Genomic DNA, 21922 nt, shown 5'->3' on the forward strand with positions numbered 1-21922 from the left:
AACAATCCACAATCAGAAGAGAGAGAACGCAGACAGCCATGCAATGAGGATGCAAAAAGGAAATTGGGATGCAAATGACATTTCATGTTGACATTTTATTTGCAAAAACCAATACAATCTGCTGAATATTAAAGTCCTGTGCTCACACACACAGACACACAATAAAATTCAAAGAATGTGTATAAAAAATAAGCTACAGAGAGTGTTTGACAACAGATGAAAGTCAGATAAGATACAGCAAGGTCATTGAGGGGTGAGACTGACAGGTACAGCTCAACCCCACCAGACAGCCTGATGCAGGTATGAAAATAACAAGTACTCAGCTCCAGCCCACAGGAAGCAGTTTCGACAACCTGACAGCATCTGCAGAAGACTGCAGGATACGTGTCAGAGGTGAGGAATCGCTCTGTCTGCCATAATTCACTGGACACTGAAAACACAAAGCACCAGTGAAAAAGCGCAATGCAGAGAATAACCTGTTACATTAATTTACATTAATTTAAGTAATTTAGGGCTAATAATGCCATGATTTGCATCGAGGTTGTTTTGATTGAAAGAAAATGGATATATTAACATTTGTTTTCCTCTTTTTCGTTTATTCACAAAGGCAGGCAGGGTTTTTTGTGCTAGTACAACAAAATAAAGGATCTAATATTTGATCTGCTTTTATCTATTTTACGACACAAAATAGTGTTGGCATACATTCAGCTCTGAAAATTTCTGGTCACACTTTATTTTAAGATCCAGTTTTATGTAAACCATCAACCTTTGCCTCAGTAAACTACAAATAGTTAGTAAGGTAGTTTTTAAGTTTAGGATTAGGGATGTAGAATATGGTCATGCAGAATATGTGCTTTCTGAGTACTAATAAACAGCCATGTTATTAATAAGAATGCCAATAAGCCACTAGTCAATAGTGAGAATTGGTCCCTATACAAGTAAGTGTTCCAAAATTCCTCTGTTTGCAAAACCACTGTGTCTACACCAGTACAACCTTTGCACTGTATATATTTGTAAAAATAGTTGTGCGGCATCTGATCAATTATATAAAACCTTGGAAGTGCAAAGTCAAAGCACATATATCATAGGTTTTTAATATAGAAATCGTAGTCCAATGCAACAATCTTTGATTTGCAGCAAGGTTAATGAAGCAAACAACTGATTACTATTGCAACATGTCAGTATAAATACTTAGCAAATGGTCTCATTTATCATTGTTCAGTGAATTCTCACAGCTTAAGTCCAGTTATTTCTTTGCAATTTACAACTCAAAAGACTAAAGGAAAGGCAAAAAAGTGAAAGGACAGAGAAAGCCAAAACAAATGCCTTGCTGACAGGAATTCTCCAATTGTCTTAAACCAAGACAGAAGAAAGCGTCTCCCCAAAGAGATGCTTATAACATGAACCTGCAATGCATGAACTGTGACATACACTTTAAGTGAGCCAACAAACATGAATCTGTGCTTACTGTACATAGAGAATATACAAACTCCACACAGAAAGGTTTTCTGCAGCATCTGGGACTCTGCACATACAGTACCTCATTATACTTGACTTATGATCATTTTTTTTTTTTTAATTTCAACTGCTAACAAGCATTGTTCAATACAGTCAGTCTGCATTACCAACATGAATCTTGGCCAAATGGTTCATCTCACCTTCAAAACTCACACAAACCAACAAAACACTTCATATAGGTCTCAAAATGAGCTTGTTTTATTATAACACTGTGAACAATTTTCATTCAAAAACATACATTTGACATACACAACTGAAGCAATAAAAACTATCATCAGTCAAATAATGGAGGTACTGTATGTCTCCCAGCTGCTGCACTATACCTTTCTATGTTTGTATGTATTCTCTGTGTTGATGTTGGTTTCTCTCACAATCCATATCCGACATACAGGACAGAACTGGAGACTGTAAGTGAGTGTGAATATGAATGTGTCCAGAGGGTTGTTCTGTCTCCAGCCTTCATGACTGTATGGGACCAACACTGAGGAGAATGCATGGAATATATTGATGGATGTTCAGTACTGTGAGGGTTATGTTTTAAAGTTATGTTTGAAATAATTATTATTCAATATTATATAATATAATAAATATTCTACTAGGATTTTATATTTTAATGTAATTCCTGCAGAAATGGACAGAGTTTGTTATTATTCTGATTTGAATGTGATTTTATCAGTTTTGAAAGCAGTGTCTTAGCATCTGAAAAATTAATAGTGTTTTTCAGGTTGTAGAGTATGAATGACAAAAGCGTTTGTGAATTTTGAAAAATGTGGTCCTCATAGACTTCTATGAAAATGCTGCTTTTCTCATTCATTCTTTGTGCTGAGTGGGTAAAATGAAAAGATGTTATTCTTGTCCAATTATTAAACAAATCATTCAAACTTTAAATGTTTTAGTGTTTTTTTTTAAATCAGTGTGTTAAGAATTAAATGTATGTTTTCTGAATGAGAATTGTTCTCAGTGTTATGATGAAACAAGTTTATTCTGAGACCGATTTGAAGTATTTTGTTGGTCTGAGTGAGTTTTGAGGGTGAGATGAACCATTTGGTTGAGATTCATGTCGGTAGTGCAGACTGTTAAACAGTTTTGAAAGTATGGTTTCGGTATTGAACATTGCTTTTCAGCAACAGAAAAAAATGGGAATAGAGTCCAGGGTGAGTCCTAAAGGTTACAGTATGGGGTGCCCTCTAGCAGACCGCATGGGCACTCCTGCTAAAGATCGTGACAATAATACTGCTGTTAAAATTACTCCAACAGTAGACAACTTTTGTCAAGATCTGTATGAAAATCCTCTGCTGTGTGTCTGGATGTGAATTATTAAAAAAAAAGAAAAAAACAGATAATAAGAGCATCTCATATGTTCTTTAGTTTGATATCTTTGATATCGGTATACCCATGTTACACTCCACACTGACACCACACTACACATCTTAATTAGATTCTTTTGAAAACGTGACAACTGGTTGAATAAAATGTCCAGTGAAAAACATCCCAATACACCATTGAGCTGAATGTCAAGCAGATACAGTAAGCATTTCACAATCACTGTGCTGAATACAGCAGTGGTTAAGCCCCAGACAGGCCACATTAGATCCCCAACTGTAATTATAAGAGTTAGATCGCTAAAAGCAGTAAATTGCACTTTTAGATTGAGTGACTTTATCAATAATTGATCTGTCCTTCACTGCAGCAATGAAAGAGAAAGGGAATGCCATAAAATTAACTGTGTTAGTCTTAGTGATTTTTTTTAACCGTCACAGTTGAGTTGTGTTCACTATTTCTTTTCCTCACTCCCTTGTTACTTCTTTATTTTACACCAGGGTAATTATATAGAAATGATGGCATTTGTGCCCAGTTTATGTTCTCAATATTTGTACAGAATTAACTTTGATTGATATATCTAGGCTTGAAATTCTAATTTAAGAGAAATATGAGAGTGACCATTTTTCTGAAGAATAAAGAGTGTCCCTCTACTAGTATTGTCATGTCTATGGACCATTGAATTGTTGTCCTAGCACTCTGGTCTAAACTAGAAATGTTTTGCAATCTCATGTTTTGTATCTTCTGTACTTGATAAGTAACATTACAGCAACACAAAGCTTGTTTAGTAATTTTTAACTAAGCTACTGTCAACAGAGCCATTGCGTTTTGTGTATGTTTAGAAGGCAGCTTCACAGAGCAAGCTCTTTAAGGATGGCCACTTACAATCTGAATTCCAGTCATGTAGGAACATTTGTCAAAGTTGAATAAAAAAAACTAAAAGACTTTCAAATCACATGAGCCAATATTTTATTCACAATAGAATATAACGTTATAGAATATATATGGTTATAAAATTGTACACTTTTATCCACTAAATGAGTTCATTTCAATGTGATCTAGATTAAATGCACATCCGAGCCTACACATAACAAACTAACATGCTTTTATTATTCAAATTTATTAAAGGATTGTTAGGCTGCATTAATTAGATCAGCTAGAACACTCCTCATAAAGCACAATATACTCATTACATCATAAAAAAAGAAGGGCATCTATGCTATTATTAGTCTGTTTCTCTCTTATTCAGTTACTTAGTGTCTGGCTAGAGGAGAACTGGTTCCAACTGAGCCTGGTTTCTCCCAAGGTTCTTTTTCTGCATTCTGTACGGGTGGGGCTTTAGTTCATTGCTGCTGTTGCTTCTGGCTTGCTTTGCTGCGGACACAATTTCTAGCAATTATTGTTGAGTTGATTTAATTAGTTTAATAACAAATTGTTTAATCTTATCATTATACATCCCTATCATTGTATTCTCCTATTTGCAACTGTTCAGTGCTTCGATACAATCTGTATTGTTAAAAGCATTACATAAATAAAAGTGATTGATTGATGCCTGTTACAAGGGCACAGGGGCAAAAGAGAGTTGAAAAAGCAATCATTGACATCAGGTATGTTACATGATTAACCATGGAATTAATGTCTCTCAAAAGTAAAGAAAGGCAGAGGCTCTCCAATCTGTGAAAGATTAAGTAAAAAGATTGTGGAATACTTTAAAAACAATGTTCCTGAATGTCAGATAGCAAATCCCATCATCCAACGTGCATATAGCATTATCAAAAGATTCAGAAAAACTGGAGAAATCTATTTAAAAGGCTGAAGACCTATATTGGATGTCAGTGGTCTTTGAGCTCTCAGAAAGCACTGCATTATTTATTGGCATAATTCTGTTATTGACATTACTAAATGAGCCCAGGAATACTTTTTAGAAACCACTGTCTGTAAACATAATCCCCATAATGCCATCTGCAGATGCCAACTAAAGCTCTATTATACAAAAAGGAAGCCATATGTGAACATGGTCCAGGAGTACCGTTGTGTCCTGTGGGCCAAGCCTCATTTAAAATGGACCATTTCAAAGTGATAAACGTGTACTATAGTTAGACAAAACTACATTTGAAATTTGCTTGTTACGAAATGGCCAAAGACACAAAGGTGATTAAAATGATAATGATGTTTATTGATAGATGCAGCACAGAGGTCAATGGCAGATGAGTAACTGATATTTGGGAAGCTTAGATGACGACGATTAAGACTTGATTTGACAGGAACATGGATCTGAACACGGAGAGACTGGAGCACACACCATAGACAGCGACTGGTAACTGGAACATACAGGAGACATGGTGGAACTGGAGGAGAAGACAAAATGGAAGTTTCAAGGTAAGTATCAATAGGCTTAGACTCAATAGAGAGTCAGTGGTAGTCCACTCCGTGTAGCAACAAGACCAGACAGTCTTGATGAGCTGGTGATGGGATTCAGGTGCGGCTGGTTAGTATTCAGGTGACAGGGAGCATTGTGGTTGGCTGGCAGGTGTGCTGGATGGTGGTTAGCTGGTGGAAGAACACGCCAAATTCGTAACAGTAACTTCTTCCGGGATCAATGAAAAGTCTGGTTCCTCTGTCGGGCCAGGCTCTGTGGAGAGAGGGAGAAGTTTGTGGTGAGGTTTGAGGAGAAAGATGGAATGTGGGATGAATTCTGTAGTGTTAGTTGTAACTTAAATGTAATCAGTGTGACCTGTTCCAAGATGGTGAAGGGGCCAAGATATCTAGGACTGATCTTACGACAGGACTGACGCATACGGGTGTACCTCATGGAGAGCCAGACTTTTTGACTTGGTTGATACTCTGGCATGTCACCTCTACAGCAATCGGCTTACATCTTCTGCCTGTGCACAGCCCGTTGCAGATGATAATGATCATCATCCCAGAACCAGTGGTCAACAGCTGGTACCTCCTATGGTTTCCCGGACCAGGGGAATAATGAGGGCTGGAAATAGAGTATACACTGGAAGGGAGTGTGCCCAGTAGATAGCTGTCGCAGGGAGTTCTGGGTATACTCTGCCGAGCCCAAGATCTGGTTCCAGGTGTTTTAATGGGCATGGCAGAAGGTCTGAGTCTATATCTCGGGAATCTTGGGATTTTGGCAGTCTCCATATGGATTATGGACTATGGATAATCCCTTTAAAAGGAAGCAGATGACAAAACTTGGGAAAATCTGTCCAGCAGTCATGTCAAGTTACCTCTTATGTGTGACCACGGGCAGTTGCCTTCTCAGATCCCTTGCCATAGCTGGTCATTAGAAATGGTCCAATAGCAAACCTAGTTAACAACAAAAAAAAAGTTATCACAGAGATATTGTAAATTGTGATCCGTGAGCACTTAAAAAGGGTGTGAAGCTCCCTCCACCTAGTGTCTCCACTCCTCCAGGGCGAGCTTGATGGCTGAGCTTCTGGGAGAAGTAGGCACATGGATGGAGGCATGGATGGCTTCCCTGATGCTGCGGCAGGACTGCTCCTACTCCAGTAGTTGGATCGATCTTGACTATGAAGGGTATTTCAGGGTCTGCATGGACAAGAAGAGGAAATTCTTGAGGGTATTAAAGGCTTCTGTGGCTTACGGGTATAGGACAGAGACAGCTTTTTGATGAGGTTTGTGAGGGAACCGTAATTCTGAATGAAACAACGGTAAAAGCTGGCGAATACAAGGCATTTTTGAAGTTCTTTAAAATGAAGTCTATATATCAGGATATCAGGGTGTCTTCAATATAGATGAGAATGAATGTGTGGAGAAACTCTCAGAGGACCTTGTGCCTGAAATTTTGAAATACGGAAATATGGTTTTCCATTCTTCCCTCTCACGTATTCTGATGAGGTTGTAGGTGCTAACAGAGGTCCAATTTCGTAGATCTTGGCCCCTCTTAGTTGCTCAAGGGTAAGTGGATAGTGGAACTTAACTGTGATGTTATTGAGGGATCGGTGATCGATACAGGACCTCAAGCCTCCGTCCTTTTTAGCCACAAAGATGCAGCTTGATGCAGCAGGGGAGGTTGATAGTCTAATGTAGCCCTGTTTGAGTGCCTCATCGGTGTATTCCTCCATGGCCTTACTCTCTGGAAGGATAGTGGGTAGACCTTCCCATGGGGCATTGGCTCACCCAGAAACAAAGATCAATGGCGCAGTCCCATGGCTGATGTGGTGGTAAGCTAGCAGCTCTCTTGGAGCAAAAAACGTCACTGAATTGAGAGTATCAGGGAGGAATATTAAAGATGACAACCCTCTACATGTAACAATCCAACTTGTAAACGAAAGACCCAGCACGTGATCTGTCATCGACTCTCAGGTTTCCCAGTTATCGAGTGGACCTGGTAGTTTGTCGCAGTTGGAGAGGTTGGTAATTTATGCTGGTGGCAGAGGGTACCGAGATGAAGTTTCCAGCTGACCTGGAGCCGAGGAGGGCTGTGACTGTAAAAGAAGTCAGAGGCAGTAAGCATTACACAGGTAGTGAGTAGATACATCTTTTCTGGAATTGGTTGAATGACACGAGAGAGTTCTTGGGACGTATGGGCCACAACAAACGCATATGCCCACCAGCTCAACAAAACCGAGCCCGAGCCAGCCTCCTCTGCCACTCAACGGTAGAAAGTCTCCCAGTGTCCAGTAGCATGGGTTCAGGTTCTGGTTCTAGAAGTCTGGTGATTTCTGGAAGACGGAGGGGTGCAGTATCAGGGTTCAGGCTCTGGTTATAGAGAAGACGGAGGAGTGCAGTATCAGGGGTTTTGTCAGTGACATGACAGGCTTGCATATGCAGGAAGAACAGCGTATAGAAAGAACAATAAACTCCTCCAATATTAACGAGTCATCATAGGCAGTCAATTGAAGACGAAGTCAGGGGTTCCAACCCCTGCCGGTATGTCGTCAGACACTTCTCATTCAACCTGGGTCCATAGCGTTTCTGTCCATTGCAATGCAGCACCAGACAGGAGTGAAATAATATATGCTATTCTAGCTTGATTTGAACGATACATTTGAGGTTGCATGGTGAAAATGAGCAAGCATTGTAGTAAAAACCCACTGCACATCTTCGCCTTACCAGAGTAGGGTGCCTGTTGGGTCATGGAACTGTTGAGCGTTGGCGGTGAAGTAGTGCTCTGCGTTTGCGGATTGCTGACAGGTGATTCCGGTGGTGATGTGGAGACTAATGGATGCTGGAGCACTCTTTAGAGTGAATCAACTAATTCCTGGAATGGATCAACTGTGCTCTCACTTTATCAGCATTATTGGTCCAGTTTTCTGTTACGAAATGAACCAAGGCATGAAGGTGAGTAAAATGATAATTATATTTATTGACACAGATGCTGCACGGAGATCAGTGGCAGATGAGTAATGGATGTTTGGGAAGTTTAGACTGACGATGGCTGAGACTTGACTTGGTTTTCTGTCTTGAACTTGGATCTGAACACGGAGAGACTGGAGCATACACCACAGAAAGCGACTGGGAACTGGAAAATTCAGAAGACACGCTGGAACTGAAGGAGAAGACAAAGTTTCAAGTTAAGCATCAATAGGCTTAGACCTAATAGTGCTTCAGCGGTAGTCCAATTCATGTAGCAACAACACCAGACACTGAGGCAACTGTGGTGTATGCTTTTATACAGAGTCTTGATGAGCTGGTGATGGGATTCAAGTGCGGCTGGTTAGTTTTCAGGGAGGGAGCATTGTGGTTGGCTAGCAGGTGTGCTGAATGGTGGTTGGCTGGTGGAAGAGCCTGGTGAATCCATAACAATACTAAACATACCACTGTTCCAATTATTTTGAGACCTATAGCAGGCATCAAATTTGAAATGAGCTAATTTTGTGCATAAAATTGTAAAATGTCTCAGTTTATACATTTGTTATATTATTTATGCTCTATTATAGATAAAATATTGCTCATGTGAAAATTCATTTTTCATTTAATTCAAATGAAAACAAAAAGTCCCAACATTTCCATAGTTCAAGTCATCCTTGGGCTGGTTTATGCTCGGCTCTGCTCATAAAGTGATCCATTTTAATGAGATAATAGTTGGCAGGTGCATGATGCAATATTTCGTTATACTGCTTATTCAAATTTACATTTAAATGTAAAGGCTTTGTGACCTAAAAATAAAGCTTCTGTCAATAACTACTCACTCTCATGTTGTTCCAAAACTGCAAGACCTTCGGATTTAATCAAAAATATCTTACTCTGTCTTCTAAAGACTGACAAAGGTCTTACGGGTTTGAAACAACATGAGGGTATGAAATATTTTTTTGATAAAGTATCACGTTTATTTTAGGCTTTTTTCACAGCAAGATCTTGGAAGTGTGTACATGGCCTGCATGTCTCCCAGCCTAAACTCTACACATCAGAGAGGCTGGAGGTTCTCCAAAGCCTGCAGACATTCAGGCGCTCATTCAAGATGAGACGATCACCATACGACACGCACACTAATAATGCACAAGGCTAAGACAATTACAATGGTAATGAATTGTAATATGAGTGTAATGAGACATTGAACAGCCAGTCAATCTTGTAATATATAACCTCCCTTTCCTTGAAGGACTTGAGCAAGAACATTGTCAAAAGGCTCTGCTCAGTTGTTTGCAGCTTCAGATGTTTGTGAATGATAGCAGATCATGCATTAAACAAATGTGGAAGTTCTTACCCACAGGAGATGGGCTTCCTCCACCGTTGGGGGTGTTTCGAGTCTGCGTTGGGGAGGGTAGGTTCAGGGAGCTGATGACCGATGGAAACAGGAAAGGATAAACCCCTGCTCTGTAGCGCCTCATCTGGACGAGCGTGGAACTGCAGCAAGTTCGGCTCACCGTCTTCATTCCTCGAGGAGGATGAAGGTCAATTAGAGGTGAGAGAAAGGATCAGGGTTCATTCTCCTTGAGGCAGATGCAATGTATTTCCTCATCTTCTTTGGAGAAAACCTCCAGAAGTACACCAGTCACAGCACATGACTGGGCCCGCTGTCACACAGTGGCATTGCTTCTAGTAGTACATTAATCTGAAACACATCAAGATATCTGGTCAATATTTGAGGGTAATATTCCATTAAGCTATTAAAGTTCTTAAAGTTCTTGAAAAGAATATTTACACACTCCTTCAATCCCATCCACTGTCTGTAATTGTTCAGAAAATCAAAATAAAACAGAGATGATCATAATACAAACTGAAAAAAAAGTTTATATTTGAAAAAAAAAGTTTAGTTCAAACATTGAATTTTAATTTAAGAGTAATTTCATACATATATGATACGATTTAATCAATTCAGCTCTTCTAAGTTAAGAAAGAATCTTTTCACTCATTCTTGAGAAGTAGTGAAAAAAAAAACTTGTACTCCAAACTATGTTTATGTATGTACTAAGCTGCTGAATTATGCTTTGATTCAACCTTCCAACTTTTCTCTTTGTTCAACAAAATGTGTTTTTAACAATGAACTATGCAATATAATTTCAACTTTATCTTTAACAACATTCAAAACAACTTTTTTTTCACAAAAGAATTTAGATTTTTCTATTGATATTAGATGCTGATGAAAACTGCTTCAGGAGTAGAAAAAAATCTAAATGTTTGAAAAAAAGAGCATGGTTGTGACAATAAATATTAACATTAGGATTTTGAATATTCTAAAACTATAAAACAGAACCTGTCTGAATGAATGTCTGACGGTATCAACAAAAAGTTGTGACACAACTTTGAAACCTTATAAAACAAGCATGTGTCACTGAAAAACCACCTTGCTTTGATACAAGATATTATTAAGTGTTGTTTTTTATAAACCAAAATATTTTTCGTCATTACATTTGTATTAATTTAAAAACATATGAATGATTGTACACTTCTCTGTGGACACACTGTTTCTTATTGTCAAAAGAGAATAAAAAAGTTTATTGAATGGGATAATTGTGTTAAATACATTCTATTATGGCAGTGGCTATTTGCAATTAGATGCTATTTACACTAAGCGAAAATAGAATATTTTCTTAGCATAGACGCTATTTACATGAAGTGCAAACAGCAATGGATTCTATTTACACTAATTGAAAATACCAGAATAATTTGAGTGCAAATAGCATTTTCTGCTATTATTGAACATAAATGCTTTTATGATGTGATTTAAAATTTAAAAAGGGAGGATTCGAACCTGTTGATTGTGCCAGAAAACAATAACCATACATTTTACTATCTGCACCACTGAAACAGATACTAAGTAATAATCTTTTTGTAATAATGACTTTCCCAATCACACGTTGGTGGGATAAATAGTCACTGCAAATAAGGCGGGCTATTTGCACTGAGTGTAAATAGTCACTCTGTTCTATAATTAATTAAAACCCATTATATCATTAAACATATTTGTATTTGTATCTAATAGCAGTTACACTTACTGAACCTGTTTTGTCCCATGTAAACAGGATGACAATCTCTTTGTAAAACTTCAGATTTTTCAGACCTTTCAAAACTCACCCTTTCATAATTAACATCCCCTAGATAATGTTTCTGGCCTTTATTTTCGCTTCAGCTCTGGTCTCTGGCATTGCAATGCTGCTTCTAATGTTTTTTTTGTTTGTTAGTTTGTTTTGCTGTATAATTGTTTACTGATTCTTTGTACAGCAACCTTGAGGTTTAAAATGGTGCTATATAAACCATGGATTCAGGCGAGCTTGTTTTTAAAACTAGCAAAATGAATCTGATAAATTATCCCTTGGTCTTGTCAAAGGCAATACTACTTGTAATGTGTCTGAAATATCATCTGTGACCAATGGAAATGAAAGCAAATGAAAGCCTATGAGGAAAATATGTCCACTCACTAATGTTAATGTGTTCCAATCCCTCATTCGTCTGAAATGTTACGCACAACTGTAAATGGATTTTGAGATCAATGTTCCAGCATGCATGTGCTTCATTTAATGTTCGCTTATGCTTGAAAGATTGATAATCTATAAATTTCATCATGCCCTGGTGTACAAATAAGAGATATGAAATAGCATGAACCAAGTTAACATCAGGCAAGAAAGAGTGAGTTATTAGTTATTTAGCAGATCTAAAGCTACTTGCGCTACAGTAATTTAGGCTCGCTGTAATTAAAGTACTAAGATGCTCTGCTTTTGCATTCTTTATTCTACAGGTTCTCTTAGACATCATCACATTTATTGCTCAATGTGAAAACAATTTGTTCTACTTATTAGTATAAGCGCTAAGGTAAGGTTAACAGTTTAAATGCTCGTTACAAGAAATAATTTTCCTCCGGGACCCCTCAAGGATACCAGTTGAACCACAGAAGGGTTTTCATGCAATTGGGCCCTAGTTCCTCTTTCACAAGGGAAGTCTTCTCCTCCAGCAAAGAAACACGACAAATGAAAAGGGAGGAGAGGTAACTGACGCTGGCTCGGCCCTGATACTAAATCCTGTTTAACCGAGTTATAAACTGTGTCAGGATAATAGCAGCCATAATGCACTAATCTGCAGTTAGGGTGCAGTTAAAGTGATGTGTAACCACACTTCATAATTAACAGCCCCTAGATAATACCCCAGTCTAACCGCGCAGAAACAGCGAGACAGGCTTTGCTCTTTAGTATTCAACGCATGTGCACCACTTCTGTAATAATGTTGCTGCCCTTGGTTAAACAAATCACAATCATATCGCAAAGAATATTTCCAAAACCAAACCCTTTTAACCAGAGATTACTATACTTTTCTAATTGTATTTAATTTTAATGGTGTTTTAAAATTAGCCAATTATTTCATTTTATTTACATCATATCAGCTCATATATTTTTTTGTCTTCATGTATAATGCATTATAAAGGATTATTAAAGGGTATAACGCATTGTAATTAATCATTATTATTATACTTATTCATGTCGATAGCATCTAGCTAATCTGGGATCAGCACACATCTCCAGTCGGGTAAGGAAATGTTGTTTTGATTTGTTGTTTAGTGAATATGCCAAGGTTTTATCATTATTTTATTGTTTTATTATTGTATTATTTAGTGTTGTTTGGGATATAATTAAATATGAGTTCACATTAGTTGTCTAGCTATCTAGTCAACAGTGAGTAACATAACCTATAATAGAAATGTTTACTGTAAACTTGAATGTTGTATAGTGTAACAGTTAACTGCAGTAGTTCACAAAAGTTAAAGATAAACATTTTTCATCTTAAGAGTAATCACTTATTAAGCTTTTCTAATGTTAATTCCAACGTGTATTGATGTATTAAACAATAATAGTGTTATTTTTTTTAATATTGTGCATAAAGTTGAATAATTTCTTTCTACTTTTGTCTTTAGGAAAGCCATCATCTGTAATGCAAGACACATAAGCCAGTGCATCTGGGATGGACAGCTGATCATCCTGCAGAACCAAACCACATATGCGTTTGAGAACTTCAGGAAGAAATACTTAAAGCTTCTTATGGCTGGGCCAGATACTAACTGCTGCTTTTGAGTCTGAGTTGAAAGCAAGAGGGTTTTTTTATATGCAGTACTGGTTAAAAGTCAGACATTGCATTACTATTAGTATTAGTAGACACATTAGTATTTTAATGTTTTTGAAAGACGTCTCTCATTTTCATGACGTCTTGTATGCTCATTAAGTGTTACATGATCTTTGAAAAATCATAATAATGTGCTGATTTAATATTTGGTTATTGTCGGTGTTGGAAACAATTGTGCTGCTTAATATTTGTCTGGAACCTGTGATACTTTATACATGATTGATTGATTATATCAATGGCAGGGATTTTTTAAATATACATCTTTCCTAACATGGTGTCTTAACTATCACATTTTAAATCAGTTTAACATTCTTGCTGAATATGTGTTTTAATATCCTTTCAAAAAATAAATAAAAATACTGACCCCAAACTTTTAAACAGTAGTGCATGCTATTGAAAAATATTTCTATTTTAAATAAATGGTGTTCTTTTATCCTAAATTTATCACAGGTTACACAAAAATATTAAGCAGCTCAACTGTTTACAATACTGATAATAAATCATCATATTAGAATCATTTCTAAAGGATCATGTTACACCAAAGACTGGAGTAATGATGCTGAAAATGCAGATTTGATCACAGGAATAAATTACATTTTAACATAGAAAAACGTTGTTTTAAATCGTAATATTTCAAAATATTATGTAAATTAAATGCTGGCTTGATGAGCATAGGACACTTCTTTCAAAAACATTAAAAATAGTGTGTATAAAAAACATACATTCCCACATATATACTGGCTATACTTTTTTTCTTAAACAAACAAAAATAATACAGGTTTATGCAAAACATGGTAGCCTGGATTGAATTGCTTTCATCTTGTTTATTTGTGACCACATGATGGCTCAGAGCATGTAAATGTTTTCTAGCACTGTTCCACAGTAACAAACTTGATCAAACTAAGAACACACTTTAAAATGAATGAAATCAACAATAATGGCATGCAGTGACTAATGTACTAACATTAATTTAGCGTTGAAATATACATGCATGTTCTGTAAAGCTGCAGTGAAATGATAAGTACCATGAAAAGCGCTGTATAATATGAAAATGAATATTTACATAGATATACAGACTGACCAAGCTGTGCAAGTGAAATGTCCCTTAGTGTACATCTTAGCAACAGACTATGACAAGTACGTAAGCAACACAGTTTGACTTGCTTCCGATTAACCAAACCCAAGACTGATGTCACACATTGTACGAACAAAGAATCCCAACCTTTACATCTCTCTTGTACACACACGCAGCATAAATCAGAGCCGCTTTAAGCACTAATTATAATGTTTTTTGTAGGTTTGCGCTTCAGTCACACAGGTAATCCTAATCACCATTTAAGGTTTTTGAAATACCTCAACTGTAACGTTTTCGCTAGACATAAAAATAGCACACACTTGTTTTGACAGATGAAAATTAAAAATGGCGCCACCGGAAATGTTTCAGGACCAGACATATGCTGTAGTGTTCCAACGCTTTTGTTATTGTTTACATCCTTGAAATGGTCTATAGCAGAAATAAACAGTTAGCAGATAATAATCATACAGTCTACGTATACTCTAACAAAAGTTAGTTATTGTCAACAGAATGTTCATCAAAATAAGGTGTTATCAAAAAGAGTAAATCCAAGAAAAAACGCGCAGAAATCGGGAAACAAAACAACACTTAGACTAAGAGTAAAGCTAGACACTGAGACTAGAAACTCTAAACTTAAATGGGGAAAGTGCTACCACTAGGAAAGCGATAAACACAGATAATACTCTGTGTGTAACAGAGGGAGAAACTGTTATTTAAGGTGTGTGAGTGATTGAATGCAGGTGAGCGTGTAATGAGTGCAATTAGGTGTGTGCGTATTCATCAGTGCAATGGATGATGGGAATTGAAGTTCTGAGTGAAATACAATGGTGTGGTGCAAGTCTGATGGTGAGTGAACGGAAGTTCATAGACAGAATTCATGACAGTAACAAGGACACCTCAACATACTTCTTATCATAAATAACTATGAACTGAACCACGAATTGATAAGTGTTGTATTAACTGTTGTTACAATTATTCACAAGATTGTAAAGTCAATTATAAGGTGTATTACAAGACATGATTAATGCAATAAAAGTATTTTTAAAGTGCATGATGCATAAAGGGTTTAAATAAAGTGTTGCCATTTTTTTACATTTATATTGGCTAACAATTTCGCATTACCTATAATTATACTATAGGAATCAATTGCATGTTGAATCTCAGACATTGTAGACAAAACGAAGAAACAAGGTAAACATTAATTGCCATGCCAATGTCACAGAACCAAATCAGAGTCTATGAAAAGAGTATGTTTTTTCACCTTAGTTTTCGTTTATTATACGATAACCCTTTTACAAAAACAGTATAGAAAATACAATACCTATAAATGACAGCAATTTACACCTCCATCTCCTGTGCATGCTTATGGGTGAGTGTGTGTAACTGCATGTGAAATACGTGCATAGTTGTCATTTAAACCTTGAGGAGCTGATAAGAGACACTCGACTCAGTGAAGTAATTCCCAGCGGGCGACTGGGAGAGTGAATGAGTTAAGTGAGTGGAACAGGGTTTGATTTCTCTCTCAGACGCTGCAGACATGAACATTTTCATGTTTGCTATATCCAATCACCTCACATGAAGCGTTGAGAGCTGCTCTGTGAGGGGAATGCATGATACAAGAAATGCCTTAGAGAAAGACACAACGAGAGAGAGAGAGAGAGAGAGAGAGAGAGAGAGAGAGAGAGAGAGAGAGAGAGAGAGAGAGCACATGGTCATGTTAACCAGTGCTGATAAGAGAACAGCTACAAGCTCATGCCTACTATCTGAGTGTCTGCCAAATACTCTAAATCAAGAAAGGAGGGATGGAGGGGTTTAGAGTGAGGTGAAATTGAGTTTAAGTGTGAATAAATAAACCCATTTAGCTCTGCAACAAACAGACATATTTCACATTGCTGACATTTATTTACCATTGTTTCTTTAACGATTCCCCAAATAAACTCAAATTTCATGACCATTTTAGATCTCATAAACTGCAATCTAATGATATCTGCCTTTCAGATGTGTGTAGTTTTGTAAGTCTAGGAAAAATACAAGCAGATATAAATAATACAACCACTGACTGAAGGTTAGAGACATTGTTGAGATCTCTACTGAATCTCAGGAGGAGATACTCACGAGGTTGCAGGGGTCTTTTGTGCAGAAGAGACTTGTACAAAAGAGCTCTCCACAGAATCTAATATGGATGAATATAAGACATGAATTCAGGGCAGAGAGCTCTGAAATACAGTCCACTAATCACCCTGAAGAACGCAATTAGATTTTGAGAATGCAATTGGGTTTTAGCATTGTTGGGGTAACTTTCTGAGTCTGGTTTGCAATTGCAGCACAAGCCATTAGCTAAGAGTTAGAGCTGTTTAGGGGATGAGGAGGAAGATGGGTGAAAGACATTAACCGGCAAATGTGTAATTATAGCCCAGGCCTCCTCTGCTGTCATGCCTCTCTTGTATTTCTCTAAGGGGCTCTTTACACGAGTGCAACAGGTATGTTTACTGCACTCTCCCATGCGCAGGCACAGTCGCTTTATAGCGCTGAAGTCCCTCAAAGACATACTTCTTCCATGTTTGACAAACAAACCAATTAAAAGAAGAAAACTACCACACTAAAATTTGGCTAATGCATCCAGCGAGTGCTCTGGGAACATAAAACAGCTCATGCTATCTTTGGAAGATGCATCTTGAGTGACTATTTCTTGGGAATTTGTGACGTAAGTAGGTGTGGTTGTGATCTTCATTGTCGATGTTCTTCTGGTTACCACAAGTGCTCCAGACCTGTTTACAGCCAATCTGCAACCTTCTAATTGCTTTTATACCTTATTTAAGACTACACAGAAAAAGGTAAAAAAATACACCAATTAGACTGTACTGTCAATCTGACCGCTGACTATTCTAATGCATCCAGTGACAGTGTTGTGGAAAACAAGCGAGATGGCTAATGCATCTCAAGTGACCTGGGTCTTGTAACGTTAAGGGTCTGTGCTGAGGCACAGCTATTATTTAAAGTTTTTCAGCTGCCATCCGCAGCCCCTTGTCTATGTTTTACCTAAGTGTCATCTGTTAGTTAATTAAAAACTTTTATTCAATTGAATCCTGCACCCTTATAATATTTATACCATTATAATTTTGTGTCATTGTTAGACCAGGGTTTAGTCAATCTTATGTACTACTATGTTAGCATGCAAGTTAGAATATTAGATAGTTTATGCATGTAATTACTATAGTCCAATATCAAGGCACAGTAATGGAATTCCTAAAAGTATTAAGAAATCTTAAAATTATGATTATGATGGAAAAATAATTTACAATTTAAAATGCATTTTTCATTTATACTCAGCTGAGTCAGGTTTTCAGTAATTTCTTACAGTAATCTTTGGCCACATAATCAGAATAAAGCCATGTAAAAATTTAACACACACTAAGATACTGACAGTCTGAATAAAGGCAGTTAAACCACCTGACATTATATTTATCAGTTAAAGACTTGGACATAAGGATGACTATGATTAATTGCTAATTCAACATACCAAATATCTCAGTAGTGAGACAAAACATTCTAAAGTAATAAACAACCACTATATGTGAAAAAAAGATATCAGCAGTAGACAGTTTATGGATGTTATTGATATCTAAGTAAGCAATAATGTACTCTAGGCAGTGCTGTATTGTGAATACATTATGGCTGGTGGGCCATCTCTGCTGGCCTAAACACTATCAGAATCACTGAGTAGTTTATGTATATATATTTTTCTAAGAATGTAAATTAAATAATCTCCAACAGTCTATTCTTTGCTTTTCTCTTGGACGTGCTGCTTCCATTAGTGTATGTTTATATTAGAGCTTTTATCCAATCATATTTCAGCAATCTTGTTGCCAGAATTCTGCCTAAGACCTTCAAAATTCTACAGGCACCTGTAACTTAAAATCAATGGCAATGAAAATGTTGCATTAACCAATCAGATATCGCAGCGTGTCTTATTTGTATTATACCAATGTTATCTGTAAGGTATATATGAGTTTGAATTAAAAAGATGTCTGTAAGAACATCTTGTGAACTGTATTTTTGTCATTTTTTAAGGTTAATTCTTCAGCTAGAGGTGATGTGCGATGCGTTGCGCAGCTGTGGAAACTTGTTGAATTGTGTTACATTTTTAGCTTTAGTAATAGCATTCATTCTCACTACATGAGATACCTTTCTGTGATGCAATGCCATGTTATTCTGCCTTTTCCTAATATATATATATATATATATATATATATATATATATATATATATATATATATATATATATATATATATTGTCTATAGACGTGGCAATATTATGATGGTATTAAAAAGAGTTGGAATAGTTCATGTTGGACACCACTGAAGGCCTAGGTGATACAGCACTGCCTTTTATAAAACGTTTACCATACAATAAAAAATATTAAAACCATTAAAATATTTTCCATTTTTTAAAGCTAATAATTCAGTCTTTTAGTTTTAAGTGTCATTGCAGCGTAAACCATTCCTAAAACTGAAAATGTATAGAGTAATATTCCCTCCACACATGAGAAACTGCAGACTTTTCAAACAGAGACACCAATCAGAATCGAGGAATGGAACTAACCATTTGATAAGTATGAATATGGTGTTTACTCAGGGCAGGGAACATAATTACAGAAGAGAAGAGAACAGCACATCATATCTTGCTATTATCTGCACTGACAGTAGTGAGAAATCTGATCATTATCACACTACGAGTGACAAACCACTGTCCCACATAAGGCTCCTCAAACAACAGACATGCCCTAACAGCACCATCAGCTCCAAAATCTGAATAACGGTCCAGAAGCATCAGCATAAGCTACATCTGAGGCACAAAAAATAACGAGAAGAGATAAAGAGAGTTTCAGTTGAGTTCAGAGTTGCGCTCTGGATCTGCTCAGGAGTATGAAATGGGAAACAGATTTCCCTTGTGAACAGTGATGATTAGATCAAGACAAATGTGGGGAGGTTTAATGCAGGCAGGGAGAATAGTTCAGGGGAGATTGGGGACTGTTATAATAACAGGAGAGATTGCAGTTATTTTAAGACCCTGGGAGGTAGCTGCCTTGTGGAGGCAAGAAATAAAAACAGAAACAGAGAGGGATAGTCGTGGTTTTAAGGCCAACGTAATTTTAAGCACACAATTAACCTTAATTGTTAAGAAAACAGAAAGGAAAAGTAGTCAAGATATATGAATAAAGGATATAAAAAAAACAACAACTGTGAACTATGGCTGGAATGTCACTAAGATTCTGTAATGATTACTGAATTTAAAATAATATAAAATTATTTTCCCATTAATAATTGGGCTGACACTTAAAAAACCTAAACAAAACAAAAAACAGTGCTCCTGCTTGAGTGATATTTTTTACCTATATATATATATATATATAATAGACGCAACTATTAATCTGGAATCATCCACGCCTAACAGAGTGTTCTAATGAAAAAAGTTTGTATCTTTGCATCTTATTACTTCTAAATCATGTTGTTAATATTGATTATATTATAAGGGGACATTAGAGAACAATACAAAATAATAAAAGGGCAGTTCATTAACCCTTTAATATATAATTATTTAGATTTTACAAATACATTACATAACATAACATACCATTACATTACAAATTTGATTAATTTTTCATTACATTTTATTGATACATAAGCATGGTGTTCTGTTTTTGTACACCTGAGAATCATTGATCAAACTCCTCAGTAGCATGTCCTTTCTATGCTCACCTTCACCATTATTGCCTACAGTGTGAGCCTACAGTGTTCCAGAAGGTTTACAAGCAAAAATGGGTATTATTTGAGCTGCACAAAAGATAAATGTCCTTTTGGGATGGCACAACGTTTCTTAGTGAACTTCTGGTTATACATTTGAATTCCTATGGATGCAGCTTTAAAAGTGCTTTATGGATAATTCCAAAACATGCCTACTTGGTATGCTCGCATCATGTGAAAAGGATTAGTGTACTGTATGCAATGTGCATGCTGTAAAACATGAAGCACGAAATAAATGTATTTCCTTTAATAAACAATTTATCCAACAATTCAATCAAGTGATTGAGTAGTGAAGAAAGCTGTTCAAAAATGCAGATGAACCCTACATATTCTCCAGCACTGACCGCAGGTTAAAACCATCACACAAAGTTTTTTTTTCTTTCTCTAAATCCTTCTTTCTCCTTCCATATGTAGAATTGCAACACTTTCTGTACCCTCTCTGTACTCTCATACACATGCACATACTGGAACAGCACAAAAATAGACCTTCCATCCACAATGTAGTCATATTGTTTTCAAATAGGATTTGGACCATGTAGAAGAGAGTGCTATTTATCTGCCTCTACCAGCTACGATTGTATGGCAAACTGCCAAGAAAGTGCCTCCCAACCTTTAGATCACTTCTGGCATTTAAAAAACATGCTAATGACTTGGACTGCTGCACAAAAGTGCACACTTGAATCAAAACGTTTTTTCACTCCCGTATTAGGTCAAACATACTTTTGCTTAATGCTGCAAAAACATAGATATTTCCTTGGATGACCATGTAAAATTTGAATTTATAGATTAAGAGAGTAAGAGTGAATCCATCAAATCTCGTTGTTCAACCTCTGCACCTGACCTGGCCTGAGGATGATAACCAGACATTAGACAGACATTAATGTGGAGGTGAAAATAAAACATTTTCCATAACCTGGGCTCTTTGTTGGAAACAACATCCCAAGGAAATCTTCAAAAACCTAATAGAAAAGCATATCAGCAAATGTCCTATCCTGTCGCAAATGGAGAAATAGAGACAACTGATGGGGGTAAGAGAGATTTCAAGGTTCTTATGATCTTTGATCACATGGAAAGGATTAAGAGCTCCCTCCAGCAAATGTATCCATTCTTCTTCTGAGTAGCCTTGATTCATGTAAACTTATTTGGCTTTCCTTTAGCAGTGAAGAGGTTACAACGCTACTGTAATTCTGAATTAACTGTTGACAGAAGTTCATTCTAAGAACCACTGGAGTTTCTTTATAGTTAGTCAGTGGGGGTTAGCCAGTCTTTAATCTCCTTGATTTTGTATTTATCCATTTCTATTCCAAGATAATGAATGATATACCCAAAAAATAATAAAAGCACAAAGCTTGCACATTCTACATTACGGGCACCTTAAAAGGAGTTTTCAGGTGAAAGCCTGGGAGAGTGTGTGTATATAAGGATGAATGAATGAGATCATGCCATTTAGGAAGTGTGTTTCTCTGTGTCCTAATTTTTTTTTGAGCAAGGAACATGATTTGTGTGTAAAGTGTATCAGAGTGCAGCACACACAATAATAATTTAAAGGTTGTTTTGACTAAGTGCTCTGTAAGAACTTTCTTTTCAAAAGTTAGGAAGTAAAGCAGATGATGCACATTGTTCTGGTTCTGCGTTTGATGAAGCAGAACATGGGCTAAGACCATTGGGCTCAAAGGG

The 21922-nt window shown here is 36.7% G+C and overlaps 1 protein-coding gene and 1 long non-coding RNA gene across 3 annotated transcripts in view; both read right to left on the bottom strand.

Annotated features, from left to right (window-relative positions):
• The window catches only part of LOC122324230 (retinoic acid receptor beta-like), a 159002-nt gene that overhangs the window by 90665 nt on the left and 46415 nt on the right, over positions 1–21922 (bottom strand). The window contains exon 2 of one of the 2 annotated variants that reach the window (XM_043218504.1): positions 9521–9868. The exons of the other annotated variant lie outside the window; for it this stretch is intronic. Coding sequence (XP_043074439.1) covers positions 9521–9689 — 169 coding nt within the window. The 5' untranslated portion in view covers positions 9690–9868. The remainder of the gene's footprint in view (positions 1–9520; positions 9869–21922) is intronic. 2 annotated transcript variants of the gene reach the window in all.
• On the bottom strand, positions 76–8435 carry LOC122324231. Its single transcript, XR_006247117.1, has 4 exons — positions 7927–8435; positions 6244–6399; positions 6078–6156; positions 76–5470 (listed from the first exon to the last, which is right to left on the bottom strand). It is a non-coding gene; the product is annotated as an uncharacterized LOC122324231 (long non-coding RNA).

The sequence above is a fragment of the Puntigrus tetrazona genome, chromosome 19 (assembly GCF_018831695.1).
Source record: "Puntigrus tetrazona isolate hp1 chromosome 19, ASM1883169v1, whole genome shotgun sequence".
NCBI classification, from domain to species: Eukaryota; Metazoa; Chordata; class Actinopteri; order Cypriniformes; family Cyprinidae; genus Puntigrus; species Puntigrus tetrazona.